Source organism: Aythya marila (assembly GCF_965140915.1).
Source record: "Aythya marila genome assembly, chromosome: W".
Lineage (NCBI taxonomy): Eukaryota > Metazoa > Chordata > Aves > Anseriformes > Anatidae > Aythya > Aythya marila.
The window spans coordinates 771610-791483 of NC_139081.1; the positions used below are offsets into that span (position 1 = coordinate 771610).

A 19874-nucleotide genomic window follows, 5' to 3' on the forward strand; every position below is an offset into this window, starting at 1 on the left:
CAAGATAGAACAGTCCACTGATACTCTTTGCCTGCATTATATAGCTATTATGAAATAAATTTGGCCAGCTCAGCTTCCACAGACAGCTGTCTAAACAAAAAATACCAAAACGTACAACGTTGTTAGCTACTAGTTTTGGGAAATAATCAAAATTTCAGAACAGAAAATGAACCAGCCATGTGTACCTTTGCTGGCACACAGTTCTGCCAGCAAAGTGCTAAGTGACACTGCAGATTTAGCAGAAAGAAATCTATGCTACCTTGTCTATAATGCACATTTTAGAAGGACTAAGGACTAGTCCTTTTAGTCCAAGTTTAGAAACAAAAAAACATATTTGCACCCAACAATTACATTTGCATTTAAAAAATCCTCAAACCAACTGAACAAAAACTCTCCCCAAAACACTAAAAAACAGCCAACAATGACAAAACCAACTAATAAGGCAGATTCAAAATACAGGTATTTTATCCAAGCTTTACATGACTACTGAAATTCAATGAGGAAAAATAGTGGATCACACAGCACGAGGAATAATAAAGGGTCCTACCAATTAACTTTTCTGAAAATGCTTTGTTACTTCAACATTTGTAATTCCACGCAAATTCAAGCAAAGCGCTCATTTCAATGTTATCCTCACACATATCCTCTCCTAGGTGAGGGGTAAGAGAACACGTATCTTATTTAATATCAGAGAAGTGGAAATACCTCAGATGGAAGCACCGTGCCATTTCACAGAGAGGAGTTTTAGGAAGAAATAACCAGTAGATTTTCTTTGGGACTTCTATCGTAGATAAGCATGCTTCTATAAAGCTTAACTTTTCAAATCAGATTTTTCATTTCTTTCAGAGCAAGGGTATCACCTAACTTTAGGCTTTCATTATTAACCCATCTGTGGCACCCATTCAGTTCCAGTGAATGAAGACAGTAGGGCTCTATATACTTTGAGTCCTTCATTAAACTATTGATCCCCTTAGCATTATCCATAATGTTCCAGCAGCTCAGCATGTCAACTGATGCAGAGCTTGCTGCTCTTTCCTTTCAATAACTTCCACACTTTATGGGGAGGAAGTCACAATGATTTATTTACCTGACATTTCCCAGTCCGGATGTCGTAGAGGGCCACTGAACCATGGCGAGCTCCAACTGCTATTCTGTGACTCCGCTCGTAATAGCTGACCATGTAGAACCTGAATTGAACATTATAACAAGTAACAGGTGAGATCTGACCTGCCTGCATGATGTTCAAATTAATTTGCAATGCCATTGGGTAATTAACATTAGTGCTGGAACAGAGATTTGATTTCAAAATCCATCAGCTGCCAGTTTTCATATGTGGCATTTAGCAAACAAACCCAACTGGTGTTTGGCTCATTACTGCAGAATCCTATCGGATTTATTTTTTTATTTTTACTAAACAGCGTTACAGCAATTCTGTTGAGTGTGGGAATAATCTATGCAATAATCACCAGTTCCTTGAATATCCACGTGCAAGCGTTGTTTACAGCTCCACACCACAATAATGCTGGATGCCAAAGGGTTACGTGAGACAATCTCAACACCCTGAATGATTTCAGAGCATTTTTCTTTGAAAATCAAGTGAGAAAGGTTCAAGGAAGCAAAGGGAAAAATATGTAAATTTAAAAGAAAAAAAGAAAAAAAAAAAGGACAAGTCATCAAACTATCTCTAATACAACAATATTCAGGTGAAAGGGAGCTGAGAAGCATGTGAGAGTCCTTAAAGTTTGATGTGAGTGTATGCTATCAATCTGGGCACAAAAAATAGAGAAATTCCTTGGATTTTGCAATCCTGAAACACAAGAGAATCAGAATCCTTATTTCCAGTTGAAACATTTGAGAATATATATGCCTGTCTTCTCAAAGGAAGAACAGACCTGTGAAAAGTGTCACCTGCATTTCCACTTAAATTTTAATTCTAATTTTTCAGTTAAATTTTACTACAGCAAAAGCTGCCCGAGCTTGCTAGAATCGGTCTGTAAAAATATGCTGCTGACCACATTTATGGCTTCAGACAGCAAATCTTGCAATGATCCATCTCCTTGTTCGTAGGGATTCCCAGAGTGCCATAGCAACTGCTCTTACAGGGCTGCTACACTTGTTTCTGCAGCGCGGGATGGATTCGGGAAGGCAAACAGCACCAAACACCGTGTTAACAAACAAACAAACACAAGGAAATGAAAATCATTCGTTTTTGTGCAAGAGAAGGGGCAAGGCGACCTAGCTCAGAGGCACTTCTGCACCCCTGTCCTCCCGCATCCTGAGGACCACCGGCCCCGCAGACACCCCTGGTCCCAGGCCTGCAGCTTCCAGCTTTGCTCCCGAGCTCCAGGAGCATCCCCCTTGCACCTCCCTGCCTGCACCTTGGTGGCTGGGCTTCGAGGCAGATCAAAGGGAAGGAGCCCGCTGTGAAAGAGCTGGAAGCTCAGCGAGCAGCACCAGCTCGGGAGGGCAAGGCAAAGACAAAACCCGTGTAGGCAAGGGATGATGTCCTGCACAGTCACAGAGCGTGTGGGCAGGGCAGCAACACACCTTATTTGTTTGTTACTTAATGGTAACAGCAGCAAGATCTTCTTATTTATTATTAAGAAAAAAAAAAAAAGGAAGAGTGCTTAGAAAAAAAATCAAAAGCTGTTGGGAAGCAGCTAGGGAACAGGAAAGGCAAGAGCCAGTCATGAAAAATAGGGGAGAAAAAGGATAATGCTGTGGGCAAACAGGTATCCACAGGGTCTATAGCATGTCCTAAACAGTGAATAGCATGGGAGAGCTTTCCCATTTTTCACCATTTCATGCCAAACTGCAGTCACCGACACAGTTAACGTGGTGCCTCAGGTGAACGGGGAGGGGGCTACTTGTAAGGCTATTTCAACCTTACATAGAAATACACACGTCTTGTCATCATGAGTAAAACAGAATACAACCAAGTTTCTACATGAGATGTTTTATGTCCCCTTTATTACATTTCTGAGTGGGCACAGTCGGCTGGTCTCCCCCGGCAGGCACCGGCTGTGATGTGGGAGCACGCAGCATTTCTCTCCCTGCTGCATTTAAATGCCCCTTTAGACAGAAAGCTGAGTCAGGATTTCTCTTTGAGAAGAATCCATCAGTCTCCGTAACAACAGAGGATTTGTGGAAAAAAAAGCTTCCAGGAAATAGACATTTTTGAACTTAATTTTATATAAACCCCCTCCTCCTTAGACTGACGTTCCGTTGTCAGCTCTTTAGCCCCGCTCTTTCTCATTTAGTTAGCTCAGTATTGTTGCAAGCACCCCTAGATAGAAACATTTTAATCCTTTGCCTCCCTTTCTAAACCTCTGTATGGTAGAGTTCAATAGAGAATGATATGCCAGCATATATTTAGACTACACTACGGAGTCATTTCTGCAAGCCTAGCTGGTGCCTCCAATATCCATCATTGGCATCTTAATGGAAAGCCTGCTCTGAGTGCTGCTCCATTACTGCTCTTCAGAGAAACTTCAGTCAGCCAAAAGACAGCTCAATTTAACGCGGGGGGAATCCTGCTGGAACCAAATTAACAGCGCTGCGATCGCTTGTACCAGCTAATCCTCCAAATTAAAGGACGAGCTGGAGCTTGCATCCTTCTCCCCGCATTTTCCAAATGAAACCAGTGTGTACGAGGATAAAGACAAGCATGGTCCTGCCTGCCTTGCTGACTTTGTCTCCCTCACCAGCCTCTCCCACTCGTGCCCGTGGACAGCCACGCTGCAATGTCACTACTAACACTGATGGCAGCAACACGGGCCGTGCAGCAGCAGGAGGGCTGGAGAGGAACAAACCTGAAGGTGCTCCTGTGCGGGCCTGAGCACCAGCCTGACGTCTGTCCCAAGCAGCTCTGTGAGGGCAGAGCTTATTTTGATAAGAAATGAGTTTGCACAGAGGATGCTAAAAGGCAGGACAATCTTCTATAAAAAAAAATACCACTTATGGGAAAACCATAACCATATGCAATAAAAAATGCTGCACGGTGACGGATTTACTTCATCACAACCCATCAGGACTGAGTCATGCAATTAGCAGCACGACTGCTCCATTTGTGCAACAGCAAAAGAAAGAAGATGAATAAAGGAGAGGAAAGATAATCTGGGGCTTTAACCCAGCACACCGCTGCTCACAGCTGTGGCTTTTACCGTTCCACTAAAAGCAGGGACGTCACTTCAAGGGTGCAGCACAGGCACCAAACAAGTATTTGTCATGGCACAACGCTGTGGCAATGCCTTACTAAAGGCCACGAGAAAAAAGGACCTGCACACCTAGTGAAACGAGTCAGACACCTGAATGGTTTAGTCACAACAGGTGTGCACGCAATGCCGTGCAGCAAAAGGAGCAGTAGGATATTAAAAGAATTAATGGTAGGATTACGTTGAAATGCTTCCACTTGGAGGCTCTCCAGACATCCAATGATTTGCTGAAATCTTACGAAAATCTCCATTGGGCTGAATGATCACATCAGGGGGGTGCTGGATCATTTTTACTGTGGCTATAACTACATGTAACAGGAAATATTACTCGTCATTTAAGAAAATTTTAAGATAACTTATAACTATAAAAGTACAACAGAAACAGGGAGATTTTTTGCGTTAATTCCACTTGCCCTTGCATTTATATGTTAAATTAAGCCTTTTAAAGGATCAGGAAGAAAGAAGACTACCTCTATCAGTATCTTATCTGTCAACAGGATAATAGCTCTTTTCTTGAAACTATTCAATATTTTAATAGCTTATTAAATTAAAATGTAATGGTTGAGAGATGAATGTTCTAATTTATCGGCTGTACTAGTTTAATAGTGTGACTGGGATATTTATCATAGTCTAAGGATGCTGTAAATGTTCACATGTCTTAAATCCCATTTTACTATTAGGAGTACCAGTTGTGTAGTAAAGCAGGAGCTGCCTACAAGATCTCCTGCCTGTGCTCAGCTCCCTGCCAGGGTCAGTGGGAGCCCCTCGTGCCTGTCGGCACCCTCTGACCACGCGGACATGCGACCACAGGGGACCACCACCACCACCACCCTTCTCCTCCCCTGTGACTTCTGCAGTTATCACTTGTTGTTTTCAGCTTGTTTCAGCTTCTGTTCCTGCTCCCAAACTGCACGTCGTCCAGTGCTGCCAGTGGGAGAGACGCCCAGCACCCAGACCTCCAGGGACCAGGAGCCCCCATGGCGCTGGGGTCTCTAGGACAGCAGTGCCTGTGTGGCCAGCGTGTGTCTTCAGCACACCTGGAAATCTCCTGCCACCTACCTCAAACTGGCTGCTCCTGGCCTGGTGGCAGCGTACTAACAGACAGCAGCTGGCTGAAAGGTGTTTATGGAAGCCAACACAGTGCCCGCCAGCTGTACGGGGTATCTGGAAACAACCCACCATCACTAGACCCCCAGATACTCCTAGCCAGATCCTTATTTTCTTGTTTCACCATGTTAGTCACATCCCCCTGCCCCTTTTATATTTTTCCCCGCAGCCTGCATGATGATGTCAACTAGCTCATTCAAGCACACGTGAATCTAACTTATTACTCAAGAATGTTATTATCATTTTTGCAACAACGGCAACAAAGATATTTATACACCCTTTGACAGAAACCTGCACAGTTAACCTGGTCAGATTGTGCAGCTGTTCCAGTGGAGCAGCCAGGATGTAGGAAGGGGCAGCAGGACACAAATTTTCAAGAGACTGCACAATGTTTTCATCTTTCTGTACTTTTAAAATACTTGAACTTTAAAGAGTTGTTAACGCTTTTCTGGTCCACATCTGTCAGATGTGAATGTAAATTAAAAGCCTGTAAAGGCTTACAGGTGAGCTAAAAACCACTCTTCACATTTGCTGTTTTAAGGGGCAAATATCACACAAAAGACTGTTTCACTCCAAGTAAGAAATTTATCCTTCTGGTGACCTTATAATTTTCTTCACTGTACTCTTGAGGGAAGAGCGTACCTGCAGATGGCTGGAAAGCATTCCTGAAGACCTTTCTTCTTAACTAAAGATCCTTCAAGGCAGTACATGATGATGTCCATAACCTCGGAAACACAAGTTAATGTTATTTGATATTACATATTTCATAATAAACCTTCTGACAGACAAAAATAAAACATTTCTGTGCCTGACTGCAGCTTTGATATCTAATTTAAAGTATGATTGGGATAAAAGAAACCAGAACTGGCTTGCACATAATAGTGTTTACCACAGCACTGGTACTGGCAACTTGAACCCTTTGGAGCACCAAAAAATAATTATTAGAAGACTAATTTTTGGTAAACGTAAGCTTACCAAACACACAGAATGAAACTCTATAATGCTAGTCCAGGCCAGTACTGCTGCATCGAAACCTCAAAGACATAAGGCAGCACAGCCTTACCTCCACCAGAAGGTCCACGACGTCGGTAGGCATCTTCTCAATCAGTATTTCAATGACTCGTAAGATCTCTCCTTTAGCCCGAGCAAGTGTGGTGGTGTGGATATTCTGCTGAGACTGCGTGTTTGCAGCCAGGGCGGTGTGTCTGTGCACCTAGCAAAGAGCAGGGTTTATGCAAACGTGCCTTGCTGTATATTCTCCATCCCTGCTTACTGTTATATGCATGCTACTTTGAGAGCCCGTACCATGCAGAACGTTTTGCTTCCCTTTGAGACACATGGATTATTTCCCATACCCCGTTATGGGTAGAGCTAAAGGTTAGTTTTCCTTATAGCAGTTTTTAAACACAGGTCTACCTTTTTAATTCTCAATCTTGTAAAATGTGAGGTCAAGATGAGCAAATGCTTGGGTCCTGATTATGTAATTTTCACATATTGCTGCATATTGCTTTGGGCATTAAATGTCTGCTTTATAACAGGCCTTTTTTTTGGCCAAGTGAAAGCTCCAAGCACTTGGGTTTACTCAAATGGCTCTCAAAGACAGTGCCCAACCTACACTAACCTCACAGCACTGTCCCCACTCCTCACCCCCAGACTGCACGGCTAAATGTCCACCCAGTATGAAATAATACTTAATTGGGTGGGGTTTGCACAGCCAAAAGAAAGCGGGATTTTACACATCGCTATCTGAAATTTGTATAACCAGTTCGTCAGGACACAACAGATCAAGCCAGGCACGGCTCAACGGCTTGAGTTCAGCACGAAACCGCTCGTTAATTACGGGTGACTGGAAAGAGCAATCCGCGGGGACACAAACACTTCGCTCGCTCCTTTTCCCTTTTGGGGAGGAAGGGCAGGACACGGGCTTGCTTCTGTTTCGCAGAAGGACTGCTGCGAGGGCCCAGCTCACCTCCTTGGCGATGGTGGTGATGAAGGCGGGTGGTCTGGCCGTGGCGATGAGCGAGAGAGCGTGTCGCGCCGAGCGGGCAGAGTCGGCCGCCGGGCTGAGGGGCAGCCCCATTGTGATGCTAAACGGGCACCAGACAAAGAGGGGAGAAAGAAAAGGAGCATTAGAAATATAGAGTGAAAAGATTAGAAACAGCTTATAATGTCGGTTCAAGGTCAACGGGAGCACTCAAACAGTTAGAATATAATGGACTCCCAACAATGAGCGGTGATTAGGAGTCAGGGTGTTCTATCATCAAATACAAAATCGAATAATTAACCATGAAGATTGAAAACAGTATGTGCATCTGTCCAAAGTGTTAAAAAGGCCTTGTTAACAAATTATCTGTATGTGCTGAATACATATCACAGAAGCGAGGACAAGGCAAATGAAGAATGTCTCCCAAAGAATTTACGTTTTACTCCTTTACAAAATCTTAAATGCAGGGTGAAAAATATCCCGTTTATAGTAATTCTACTTAATTCAGCTAAGCACTGGTTACAGGAGATTAAAGCGAGAAGCTTCCTGAAGACCTAAAGCCACTGAATCTATTCAGTGTGATTTTATTCAGCGCATGACTCAGTTACAGAAGCATGAAGAGATGACAGACAGCCTCGTACCCTGTACTTCCTACTTACTATGAAATTATTCTCATGCTCTTTAGCATTTCTAACACTCGGGTTTTTACCGCAAGCCTTCAAATAACACTAAGGGATTAAGTGGTATCTAAATTTTCCATACACTGCGCTTGTACTTGCTGTGAGAAGATAAACGTAAGAAACAATAAAATAACAGTAAGTAACTTGTAACTACATTAAGTGAAAGTAAAATCCAGTATTTGGTAATTGTGACAGTGTGTTACCTGACAAAAAAAGATACACAGCCAATTTTGGTCTGAAAGCTTAATTTCTTAACATTTCTTTAACTATCACCATTCCCTATGCCACAGCAGCCTGGGTGTTTGTTAGGCTAATTGGATGTTATCCAGCAACTCTACCAATCCTTCCTGCACTCACACCCACAGTCCATAAACCACCCCAAAGGTACCTTTTTGGGCTCACAGCTCTGTGCCTTTAGGAAACCAAACCACTGCATAAAGGTGTACCTGATCCAGCTAAGAACTGCACTACAAAATTCAACAACACTTGAAGAAACCTTTTTAATGATGGTTAATGATTATGGGAGAAGACCCCATAATCTTCTGACAAAGCAGTATTCACCTGCTGGCTTTGGTGCACCAAGAGAGAACAACTCCCCAACAGAAACCAGCAGCAGTGTGGGAGGAAGAAATGGCAGAAAAGAGCTAGAGGGAAGACCATGTTTTTGGAATTGGGCTTTTACAGAAGGGGAAGAAGCATCTGGGAACCGGTGTTGTGTTTAGTCTGAACACGTAGCCCTTCCTACAGAGGTCTACTCCAACAGGTCTCCTGCAGAAAGGAAAGGGAGACACAAGCCAATTTGCCAGCTCTAAAACATTTTCAAGTTTTCTGTAACATATATTCTGCTGCTATGACCACGCTTTCACCAAGAAGCAGCACTAGGGTTTTGTTTTGCTTCTTAAATAAAGACAAAAGAAATGTTATTTTCTTTTGCTCCCTCCTGGTACTAGTCAGCCACGTGAGTACAGCGCAGTTCCCCAGAGGTTTTGCTAAATCATGACAAATTATTTTTAAGAACGCACTGAAACTCTCTCTCTGCTATTTCTTTTGCTCGTTTTTCTGTGAAAATGAAGCCTTTTTCTGCATGCTGCCGTGCTCAGCCATCAGTGCTCCCAGTTTCGGAAGGCCAGGGATGAAGCTGAGGTGCTCCCATGTTGCATGGGATGAGAACACACCCAAGTGAGCAGTGCCAAAACAAACTGGCTTCGAGTTTTAAAGGAATTTCTACACCTCAGCTGTTTGTATTACAAATACTTATGAATGCTAAGTATTAATAAAACCAAAACTTTTTGTTAAACTATGGCATTTAAGTGCACATTGACAACACAAGATAGCTTTATTCCACGAAAAAAGGTAAAGTCTACAGCATAACGTTATCTGGAAGCGAGACTGAAGGAAATCTGCATTTTCAGAGCCAGGATGGAAAGCACAAAGGTTTTATTTCCGAGCACTCCCCCAAGACCACATGTAAAAACGTGGGTAAGAGAAAGTAAGCGTGGCATGTCATTTCATCAGATGCACTGAAAATGTCACCTCGGGCACTATTTGAAGGGTTTCTCTTCCCCGGAGCTCTTCTACTGATTTTTATTTTTTTTTTAAGAGCAGCAGAAGTTTACAAAGTCAAATAAATAGCTCACTGCAAAGTCCACTTATGGTTTGGAAGAGAATTTAGGCAGCGTTGTAACTGAGCAGTTAAGTTACTTATCTTTTTAATTGCTCCTTTCTTTCTTCTTTTTTTTTAAAAATTTTTAAGTGTCCTTAAAAATAATGTTATGAGAGCTTTTTTCCTGGATGCTTACAAGTTAAATGTTTCGCAACAAAGAATTTCAGCATGGTTGAAGTGTTCTCTGCCAAATGAACCATTCTTCTGGAGCAACAACAAGACGAGGTACAGATTACCATTATAGATCCGAATTCAAAAAAATACAAACCGAAGTTTATTATTATTTCCTTTCCCGTGTATATTGTATAGATATTATTATTCCCATGTATATAGATCAAAACTACAGCTTTTGAAAATGAAAGTCTCTGCACCAATACCATAAAGATGTCCCTACAGCCTTTTTGTTTGTAAAAGCGTTTTTGAATGTGACTTAAAAAAGTCACGTAAGGATTTTCCAGATAGAAGCGATGAAGCAGGAAGCAGGTATCACAGTCAGCCTTTCAGCCCAGACTCATTATCTTCCGCAAGCAATCACAACTTCAATGTCTCGGCCCTTTTTTTCTGTGAGAAGGCTTCCCGTTTGTGCCAGCAGCGCTTTTCCTTGCAGGGTGCTTGGTAAAGCGTGCACTTCCCTGCAAAGCAACAGGCTTGTTGTGAATTCATTAGCATGGCTCAGCAGTGGCAGTATGTGGGCAGAGATTAGCCCCCTCCCGGGCCGCCAGCTGCTCCCCACGGCCCCTTTCAGGAGGCAGCGGGCACCCTGCACCAGCCTCCAACAAAACAGGGGCAGATGCAAACCCAACGTACGGAGGGCAGGCTGCCCCTCACGCCCAGACTTATGTCCTTGTGTCCAGGGGTGTCAGGAGGGCCCTGCACCAACACGTGCTGGCCCTGCCGCCCCCCGCCTCCCACCGCAGCCCTCAGCAGACATTTGAGGGATGATTTTTGCGAGCGTGACAGACAAAATGGTTGCAGCCCGTCCTGTAGTGCACGTGGCTGACACCAGAGACAATATTCCACCTGCACCCAACAGCAGGAGCCCTGCCTCCAACACCTCTTTATGCCTCTGACCGGTGCCTGTTGGCTGACGTGTAGGAGGACGAATCCCACTGCTCGTGACCCTACAGGGCCAGGGGAATTACTATTTTTTGTAGTCATTTTCGTGACAGTAATAGTAATAAATAATTCTGTAGTAATTATAATTTGTGACAGATTAACCTCAGAAGTAAGAAACTGGGGTCCAAAGACTCTGTGTAGTTCTTCATTTGTCTTTTTCATCAGCTGTCTTACAGATGCTGATTCTTACTAGCAGGCATGTTTTCAAGCATTTTGTTACTCCAATCGTTTGCAGAATCACGTAATCTTATTCACAATTGTGCAGCTGAAAGAGTACATAAATCCGGATAAGCATTTAGATAGAAACTGGTGCTCTTAAAATGTACAAAACCATTTTCGGTTGTTAAGAAATTGAGTGGAATCTCTACAACATACCTGTCTGAAACAAGTGATTTTAAACCTACGTTAGACGTGTACTTTACCACCTACAGAAATAAGGAGGGTGTGTTTAAAAGCTGATCCTAGAAACCAGTGAAAATGAACCAGGTAGGTCAGGAGAGCTGCAGGTAACCTCTAGGAAAAATGGGGAAGGAAAAGGCGTTGATGGTGCTGAACACAAAATCTGGCCATCAGACCTCTACATTTCTTGACGTGTGCATTGAAGCGATGGCTGAACAAAGGGGAAGGGCCCAAACTTCCTCCCCAGCATGAAGCTTGCAACTCAGCTTCCTCCTCCTCCTCCTCCTCCTCCTCGCTTAACACTTTGCAGTCGCTGCAGCACACGCTAGCTTGCCTCATCACCTTCAGGACCAAGCACCAGCTCTCATTTCTCCTTTTAAAACCCCAATTTCTGCAATTGTTTACCTTATAATCTAAAGTTGTTCCGTTGTACTTGAAAAATTTGGGATGTCCCTATTACAGAGCACACGTTTGCACGGGCGCAATTCATGTGAACGTAAAACTAAAGGCTTCCACTAAACACAAACAAAACTAACAATATTTAGCCCAAATTTTAGTACACGTTTACATATAAACATACGGATCAAGTAAAAGGTAATTTGTTAACTCTGGTAGATGGTGTCACAATCTGTATCACAGTCTAGCTTGTAATTCAAGGAGCAGAAATCGCAGGCAGCACCGCTCCCTACAGTCAGCCACGCCACGAAATCAAAGCCTAATAAATGCTAGAAAAATACTCTTAATCCTCATGCCTGAGCAGCTTCACTCGGCACGGCTGGCTAGCACGCTACGGCCTTTGGGGACTGGGATGAACTGGGAGAGCGGAGGAGTTATAAATATCAGAGTTTGGGATTTCAGCTCAGATATTTATTTAATTCAGTCGGGAAAAAAAGAAAACAGCGCTTTTTTTGGTCAATAAACGTGAAGTGTTTTTTTTTTTTTCCTTCTTAAAGCACAAGCTTGACATAAAAGCTCTTTCATAAAACGTTCTTAACATCGGGGAGAGAAGCCAGGCAGCTGTGCTCTGTTATTGTGTACACGGTAAATCAGGCACAAAAAGGGGCAGCTCAGCAGGGCACCGCGAGGGTAAGATGCACACTTAACCCCCTGCACACGTTGCTGCTCTGTTTCTTTCCATCTCAGCCTGTCTGCAGTCAGTACTGTATCTGTCAGGAAGGTAACAGGCCATTTTCAATCTAAATCTTGTTATGGATTAATAAGCAAACACTTTCTCGCTTATTATGCAATTTATCATGATGAAAATTGCATCGGGCTCCTCAAGGCTACATGCTGATACATTCATTTATTCAGTGCTCTGGGTACAGAGAGCCGTACTAATCTTTATGACAGCTAAGGATGTAATAGCGAGATGAAAATTACTTGCTGAAGAACTGTATTCCCTGGGTTTGTGCGAGCCCACATTTAAATACAATGGGGCGCACGAGCTGCTTCGGGAAGGTGAAGCGCCTGGGCTGCTCTGTCAGGCTACGAGAAATAATCGAGGTCCAGACAAATAACAACCTCCACCCAGTTTGTACATATTTCTCCATTAACCCCCCAACACACAGCGATCGCTCATTCCTTACAGCCCGAGGAAATGCACACCGCTATGAAGAATCGCTAATACTGGACCTGCTGCAACACAAACAGAAAGCCAGGAACCAGCACGTCCACGCACGATGTCAGGACACACACGTGGTGTTGAGACAAACCTGGCAGCCCTTCACTGCACACAGCACGTAAAACACACGTGCCTTCGCTAATAACCATTAATAACCTCATTCATAAGATCCAGTTCCTAGCACAGCGGTTCTCAGAGCTACGTTCTCAATACCAAGGTTAACGGCAGGGCTTCTACAAGTGCTCGTGCTGTTTGAAGGTATTACTACCAGCAAAAAACACCTCGACAAAAGCAAAATTATCTAAAAACGTGCCTTTCTAGTTTTATTTATGAACATTACTGTGAGGTGTTCAGGTGCTTCTAATCACAAGGACACACCAGTTTCGCCACAGAACAGCATTTGCTGTGATTTACCAAACAATAGGCTCGGAAGAGACAAATAATTGTTCAGAATATTTTTAGTACCAAAACCAATTTTACTCCAGCAATGCTGTAAAGAAGGATATCTGGATGATAACCGAGTACCCTCCTTACGCTGCCCACACAATTACCCGTCCCTGTCGATATTCCCTGAGTGCTGGGAGGCCTACTGCAGCTGAAAGCAGACGTTTCCTTCCCCCTGACGTACGATTCCTTCTCCCCCACGCTTCAGGATGGATCCAGCAGCTCGACAGCGAGCAGCAGTGCCACAAGGCAAAGCACCGACCAAAAAAGGAACCTCCACGTTTTGAGAAAGGCAATACGGTAAAATTAATACCTAAATAATCAATTACGATGACCTCTGCAATTTTAGACAAAAGATTTTTTTTTCTTCCTGAGCAAAAACCTTGCAAATAAAATTTTACAGTGCAGCCATGAAGTCTTCCTACAGGAATGAAATTGCTTCCCCATTAATGAGTGGTTTATTAACTAATGAGTGGTTTACTAATTAACGCTTAAGGAATACCACTAATTAAAATGTTATGTAGAATAAGCTACATAAAATAAAAATTAAACATGAAATATGTTAAAAAAATAAATAAAAGCGAGTATTCACACAACGCTCGGGGTGCCAGACACAAAGATTTGCAATGGGAGCAAACTGGGAAAGCTGTGCTGAAATCAACAGCAGCACCACGATTCGCACAAGCTGAAGAGTTGGCTTTGTGTCCTGCAGGGAAACATCCCATCAGGCAAAATCCAGAACTCGAATTTTTAGGCATTGGAGTTATGAAATTACCGCTGTCAAAGAATACAAACTTAAGAAGCAAAAATATTTTAAGTTTCTGTTGGAAAAACCGTTAATGATTTCTTATTCTGCGTGATGAAAATTATTCATTAGATTATTTAAATATTTTTAGTAAGAGTTATTTTCCAAATAGATGCCTGCCGAAGTCTGATACTATGATTTAATTCATACCAACAACTAAATAAATAGGAAGTTTGGATCTGCTGAGGGCAATGCTCCACCTAGAGCAGGAGCTACGTTTTCTGTGCTGTAGCTAGGGATTAATTCATTCCTGTGCAATAACCGTACTGACAAATGAGAGTTTTGTCTCAACAGCGCTAATGTACACCCACTAATATTTTTCAAGGTTTTACATTAAAAGCAGAAAGCCTGAAACAGCTTTGAAAGCCCATAAAGCATAGCAGCATCCTTTAGCTTCATGTAAACAGCCTGCCGTGGTTGCTGCTTACTTTCTTTTTACTCTATCTCTCCAGACAAATCAGAGCCTTCCCTTTTGCATACCTGCGTGGTTTGCTGTTTTGATAAGAACTAAATAAAAATTTATTCAGATTTATTCTTCTTCAAAGAAGACGGTCGATTTTACAGCAAACAATAATAAAAATAAAGACTATACTGCAAAACCCTTTACTGTGCAAATAGCTCTGCTGCCATTAATCAGATTAACAGTGCGAGCAAAGACTGTGTGAGAATCTGGTCCCCCAGTTTATCCCTCATAAAGTCTGAGGATATTCAACAGAAATGCTACTCAACTCATGTAAAGTCACATACATTAAAAAACAAACACTAAAAGTCCATGATCTTAATAGAAAATGTGTAAGACGCTACCTTTATTATGCAAGTCATCTTAATGACTTCACCTAGGCATTTAGCCATAATTATCCGATGCTGTGATTGATAGGATATGGCACCAGCAAGTGCAGAGTCTCGTCTGTGATAAATGAAGCGAGCAGAAGACCTGAACTGAAAATAACAATAGGAAAAAGAGCTGCACGGTTTGCCTCGACCGGCGACACGCTGCACGCTACAAGGGCAGGGAGCTGGACGCACACCCCGGCAGGTGGCAAACTGTCCGCGGGGCAGCCCTGAAGTGAAGATGATCTTTCAAATCCCGTACTAATTTTAGAACAATTACTACACCATACCACTCATGGAAGACTGAAGTGAGTCCTTTAACTGTGGTAGCTCTGGCATTGCGAGTTTTATTTGCTTGGCCCTGAGACAATGGAAATCTGTTTGCCACCCTACAAGTAAAGGCAATAATTTTCTGTGATTTAACACACATTAAACAGGGCAGGAAAAATCACAATCCTATCCTCAAATTTAGAGAGCTGATTCTTATTTCACTCTAATTCACCAGCCTATCATATTATGTCTAATACATTTTTTTTAAACATTTAGGGAGCAGATCCAGCTGATGAGCCTTACAGACGCATTATTCCGGTGCTGCACAGACAGAGCTGAAGTTTTTGCAGTTACAGCTATTTTTAAGTTACTGAACATATGTGCACCTTGAGTTCCATGCACAGGAAACATCATCTGAACAGCATCACATCTTTAGCATGTGTTTTAGGCTGAAGTGTCAGACGTCACGATGAAATTCACACACCCCCCTTCCTTTACAGACCCAGCTACAGATACCGAACTGAAAGGATTTATTTCGAGGAGACCAGAACATATATGAGACAGCATTCTACATAAATCTTTATTTGGGACACTTTAATAAGTTGTCCTCTGGCCCAAGAGGCAGGCTGTGGTCTATTGAGTTTGTGATTTGTTAGCAGTCCTTAAATCTGCAAGTTGCCTTGATGCCATTAACAGCGTGTTACTGACCACCCAACCTCCTCTCCCACAGGGTGCTTTCCAAACCAGTTCATATTCGGATAGGATGGCTCATGAAGCCATGGGACAAAAATCCATGTGTTGAGACACGCTGGTGCAAAATACCTTCTGAAAAGGTTACTTTTATGGTTAGAAAAGGGTAAAAATATATTAAAAAAAATGGACAAACATATTTTAGATATGGATGTGCCTTCACTCACTTGTTTTCTCGAAGTTACTGCTGATGTGACCGGAGGATTCGTGCCCTGTGGCCCAAGGAACGCCTACCAAACGCCTCCAGCTACTTGTACTTGAACCGACTCTAGAAGCAGGATCTGCCAGTCAGCACGGCGCACGGGTTTGGGAAGTGAATTAAGGAGGTACCTACTTAGCGAGCTGCTTCTCGGCGTCGGCGCAGAGCTCCAGCAGACCCATGAGCACGGCGGAGACGTCCATGTAGGGCTCCCAGACGGTAAAGCCGCGGCCGATCAGGTCGATGGCAGTTCTGCGGATGGTGCTGTGCGCGGGCAGCTTGGGGCTCGGCGGCTGCAGCAGCAGGAACGTCAGCGCCTTGCCTGCCCAGCAGAACGGGAGAGAACGGGCACAGTGAGAGGGAGCTGGGGAATTGGCCTGGCTCTGCTGTGTTGGACTGCTTGCCGCGGCTAGCTTCCCTCCACGCGCTCCTGTGAGGTGCGGACAATCTGACGGCTAGACAGCAACAAAACTGATTTCTTTTTAATTCAAATTGAAAGCATGATTGAAATGCTTCAATATTATAATATTTGATAATTTACTCTTCATTCTTGACCCCCACTCAGCGGCCCGGGCAGCACCAGCTCCCAGGCACGGGCGCTCTGGGAAGCAGAGAGCCGATTTTACAGCAGGGATTTTCCTCCCTGGCCAAACACACTTCCTACGGAAAGCTCCTCAGCGTTAGATGCATGGGTGATGCTTTATTTAGGCAGTGGAGTGAAATGAGCCCATCCCTTTTTCTACGATTGCACCACATTCCTGGTTTCCATCTTGATTAACTCACCCTTCCTCCCACGGTATCTTTTTTTTTTTTTTTTTTTTTTTTAGAGAGAAATACAGCCGAGAGAGAAGGCGAGAGAAACGACGCCCCAAACTAGGCCAACAAATCCAAATTCTCCTCCAGGTTCTGCCAACTCAGCAAGCGTGCTGTATAATTTCATCCGATAGATTAGTTTTTCATTAAAATAAAAGTAATTGCTTATATATAAATGCAAGGGAACACTACAGCAACGCTCCCAGATAAAGGTAATTTATCATTATCTCTCCATAATTATTTGTTACCTCTTAATAACATTCATTTAGCTGGCTATTGCAGTAAAGATAACCTATTGATTTTAACAGGTTTTTCTTGAGTTTTCAGAACCGTCTTCCGCGAGTTTCTTGTTTTATTAAATACGCCGCCTGTCATTTTAGGCTTCCAGGGGAGCCGGCGGCAGACAGGCTGCACTCATAAATTCACACCGAGCCGTGCTGTGTGAGTAACAAACCAACTGGAAGTTTCTTCTTAAGGAGCGTGGCAGGCCACGAAGCTTTAATTTGTGTGAATTTTATGTCTCAAATACAAGAATCTTATTAAAAAGCGTGACTACTCAGACGTTGCTGCGATGAAATACGCCGGCCTTGCTCGCAGGGATGCTCCCAGCGCCGCTCCTGCTGACACCTACCTGGTGTAAATTGAGCTAAGGAAAAAGATGAACTAAACAAAAGTCATTCTGCTGCCCGTTTCTCAGCCTGGACATCTTTGTTTAAGCTTTGACTCGGCTTAAATGAACGAATTAATATTGACAAAAACATCAACTAAGCTAATGAGTTGTTAGTTAAGGCAATAAACATGTCACATTAGAGTCAGCGCAGTAAAGAGGTAATTAGCCCGGGAAAGGCCCTGCTGATGGGGGCTCCTCGCGGGGCCCCTCTGCTGCCCACCCGAGGCAGGGGACACCACCACTGCCACCACCACTGCCACCACCGCTGCCACCAGCGCTGCCACCAGTGTGGGACCAGCCCCTGCCTGGGACAGAGTGGGGACGTGCTGGGGGGCACCAGGGAGCGACTGGAGGTCCGCATGGGGACCAGAACCAGACTGGAGCTCCCCCAGCTAGCAGGGGATGACGTTGTGGACCTAATTACTAAGTGCTTTCAAAATGTAGGCTACGGAAAGCAGATCTGCCCATGCTCTGGATCTCCTCCCACGTGTCCTCACTGGGAGCATCCCTCCCGTAAGGCAGCACACATGGAGCTATCTCCTCCAGAAAGCAGTGCTGTCCTTCGGAGTCTGTCCACTTTTCCATTTACCCGAACACAAAAATAAAGGGTTGAGTCTTACCTGCCTATGCCATTTTTGTTAATGGAAACGTGACCTGAACGCTGAAGCCTACCCAGTCGTTCTGAATGCACGCACCCGTTTGAATTTCTAACATGCCTTTCCTTGCTGGATCTCAAGAGCTTTAAACATATTACATCCGTCAGCATTGTTATCCTCATTTTGCAGATAGATTTAAAAAAAATTAAATAATTTGCTCAGGAAAATCAATAGCGCAGGCACGAACAAGACACTGATAACTCTGATTCCCATTCTCATAATCTGCCACAAGATCTAGTTCCAACTAAATAAAAATGATGGACTCCGAAAATATGGCTTAACCTGTTTTGAATCTTTTCTGATTTTACATAAAAAAAAAATGAAAGTGAAGAATCATGGCTCTAACTAATTCTTCAGTCTTCCTTCTCTTCCCCTCTCGGTGGGCACAGTTTTTCTACAAGAAATTAAGAAATTGTCACCTTTTCTGGATGAGGTTTTCTCCTTGGTTTGACATACACCTGTGTGAAATGCCAGGAGAAAGAGAGAAACAAGTTTGGGTACCTGGGTTAAAAATCCATATCCCTCGGTCCCTTCCTACTCCTAGAGCAGGGAACTTCTATCACATAGCTTGTGCCATCTTTCAGACAGGTGTAAACCAGAGAATGTTTTCTGGCCTAAATTAAAATATAGCTAGTTGCACCATTTGAAGATTATTTCTGAAGTTAAAATTATGAAAACTTAAAATAAATAAATAAATAAATAAATGTTTTGATCACATTTAGCATCAAATTTCCTAATTTTTACAGAGCTCATTTCCAGCATCTTTTTTTGCCTTAAATGTAATTCTGATGCATTTCATTTTCTCGACTGAATTTATACTAGAAGAGACTTTCTTTTTGCTGACGATCTCTTCAAATCATTTATGTTCTGTCCTTGCAACAGGTGCAACGGCCCCAGCTTCTACGGCAATTTCAGAACTGACATGAATATTTGGTGTTGTTTTTTTAAAATCTCTTTTCACAAGCATGGTTTACAGCTTATTAAGAAGCTAGGCAGCTCCCGTGCATGTCAATAATGCAGACTGCATTTTATTCAGAGGAAAAAAAAAATAATTTACAATTCCATTTGTATTGCTGCTGTATGAAAGGAGAAAAACAAAGAGACTGGAGGGAAACCATCCCCAAAGAGACTGGAGGGAAACCATCCCCAACTCTTACAGGTCAGACCGAACGATGCCACTACAACCCTGCACCAATTCCCATCTGCAGACGCGCAGCTATGCTGGGCACAGCTCTCATTTTAAACCATGCTGCCGAGAGGATGCCCACGTAGAAGAGAGAGAGTTTAAAAAAGCCTGCCTGGTGCTGCAGCCATTTTGTACCGGAGATGAGACAAGATACCTGCGAGATTTCTATCTGCAGCTCCCGCTCGCACGAGGACTGCTTTCCTGCTCGCCCCGTGCTGGTTCAGGCGCCGTGCAAGGGCTCAAAATTAATCCTCAATATTCCCGACGAAGTCAAATTTTGCAGTTAAGGCCCAAGCTGCACCCACCTGCCAGGCTGACAGGCAGAGAACAATAGGACATTTACGGTACAGTAAATCAATAGCTCCCAGCTCGCTCAGCCCGAGCCCTTTCAGAGGGAAAGGAAACAATTAACACTCCCGTGGCTCGCTGGCCAGCTCACACTTGTCATACTTCGGGCTTCGCTCTT

At 43.4% G+C, this 19874-nt stretch overlaps 1 protein-coding gene across 4 annotated transcripts in view; it reads right to left on the reverse strand.

Moving 5' to 3' along the window:
- LOC309889568 (WD repeat-containing protein 7) overlaps positions 1-19874 on the reverse strand; it is a gene marked incomplete at its 5' end in the record, with an annotated part of 107744 nt that overhangs the window by 35107 nt on the left and 52763 nt on the right. For all 4 annotated transcript variants that reach the window (XM_082782436.1, XM_082782437.1, XM_082782438.1 and 1 more), the window contains 5 exons: positions 1088-1187; positions 5964-6046; positions 6385-6534; positions 7291-7408; positions 16219-16405. In XM_082782436.1, coding sequence (XP_082638562.1) covers positions 1088-1187; positions 5964-6046; positions 6385-6534; positions 7291-7408; positions 16219-16405 — 638 coding nt within the window. The remainder of the gene's footprint in view (positions 1-1087; positions 1188-5963; positions 6047-6384; positions 6535-7290; positions 7409-16218; positions 16406-19874) is intronic.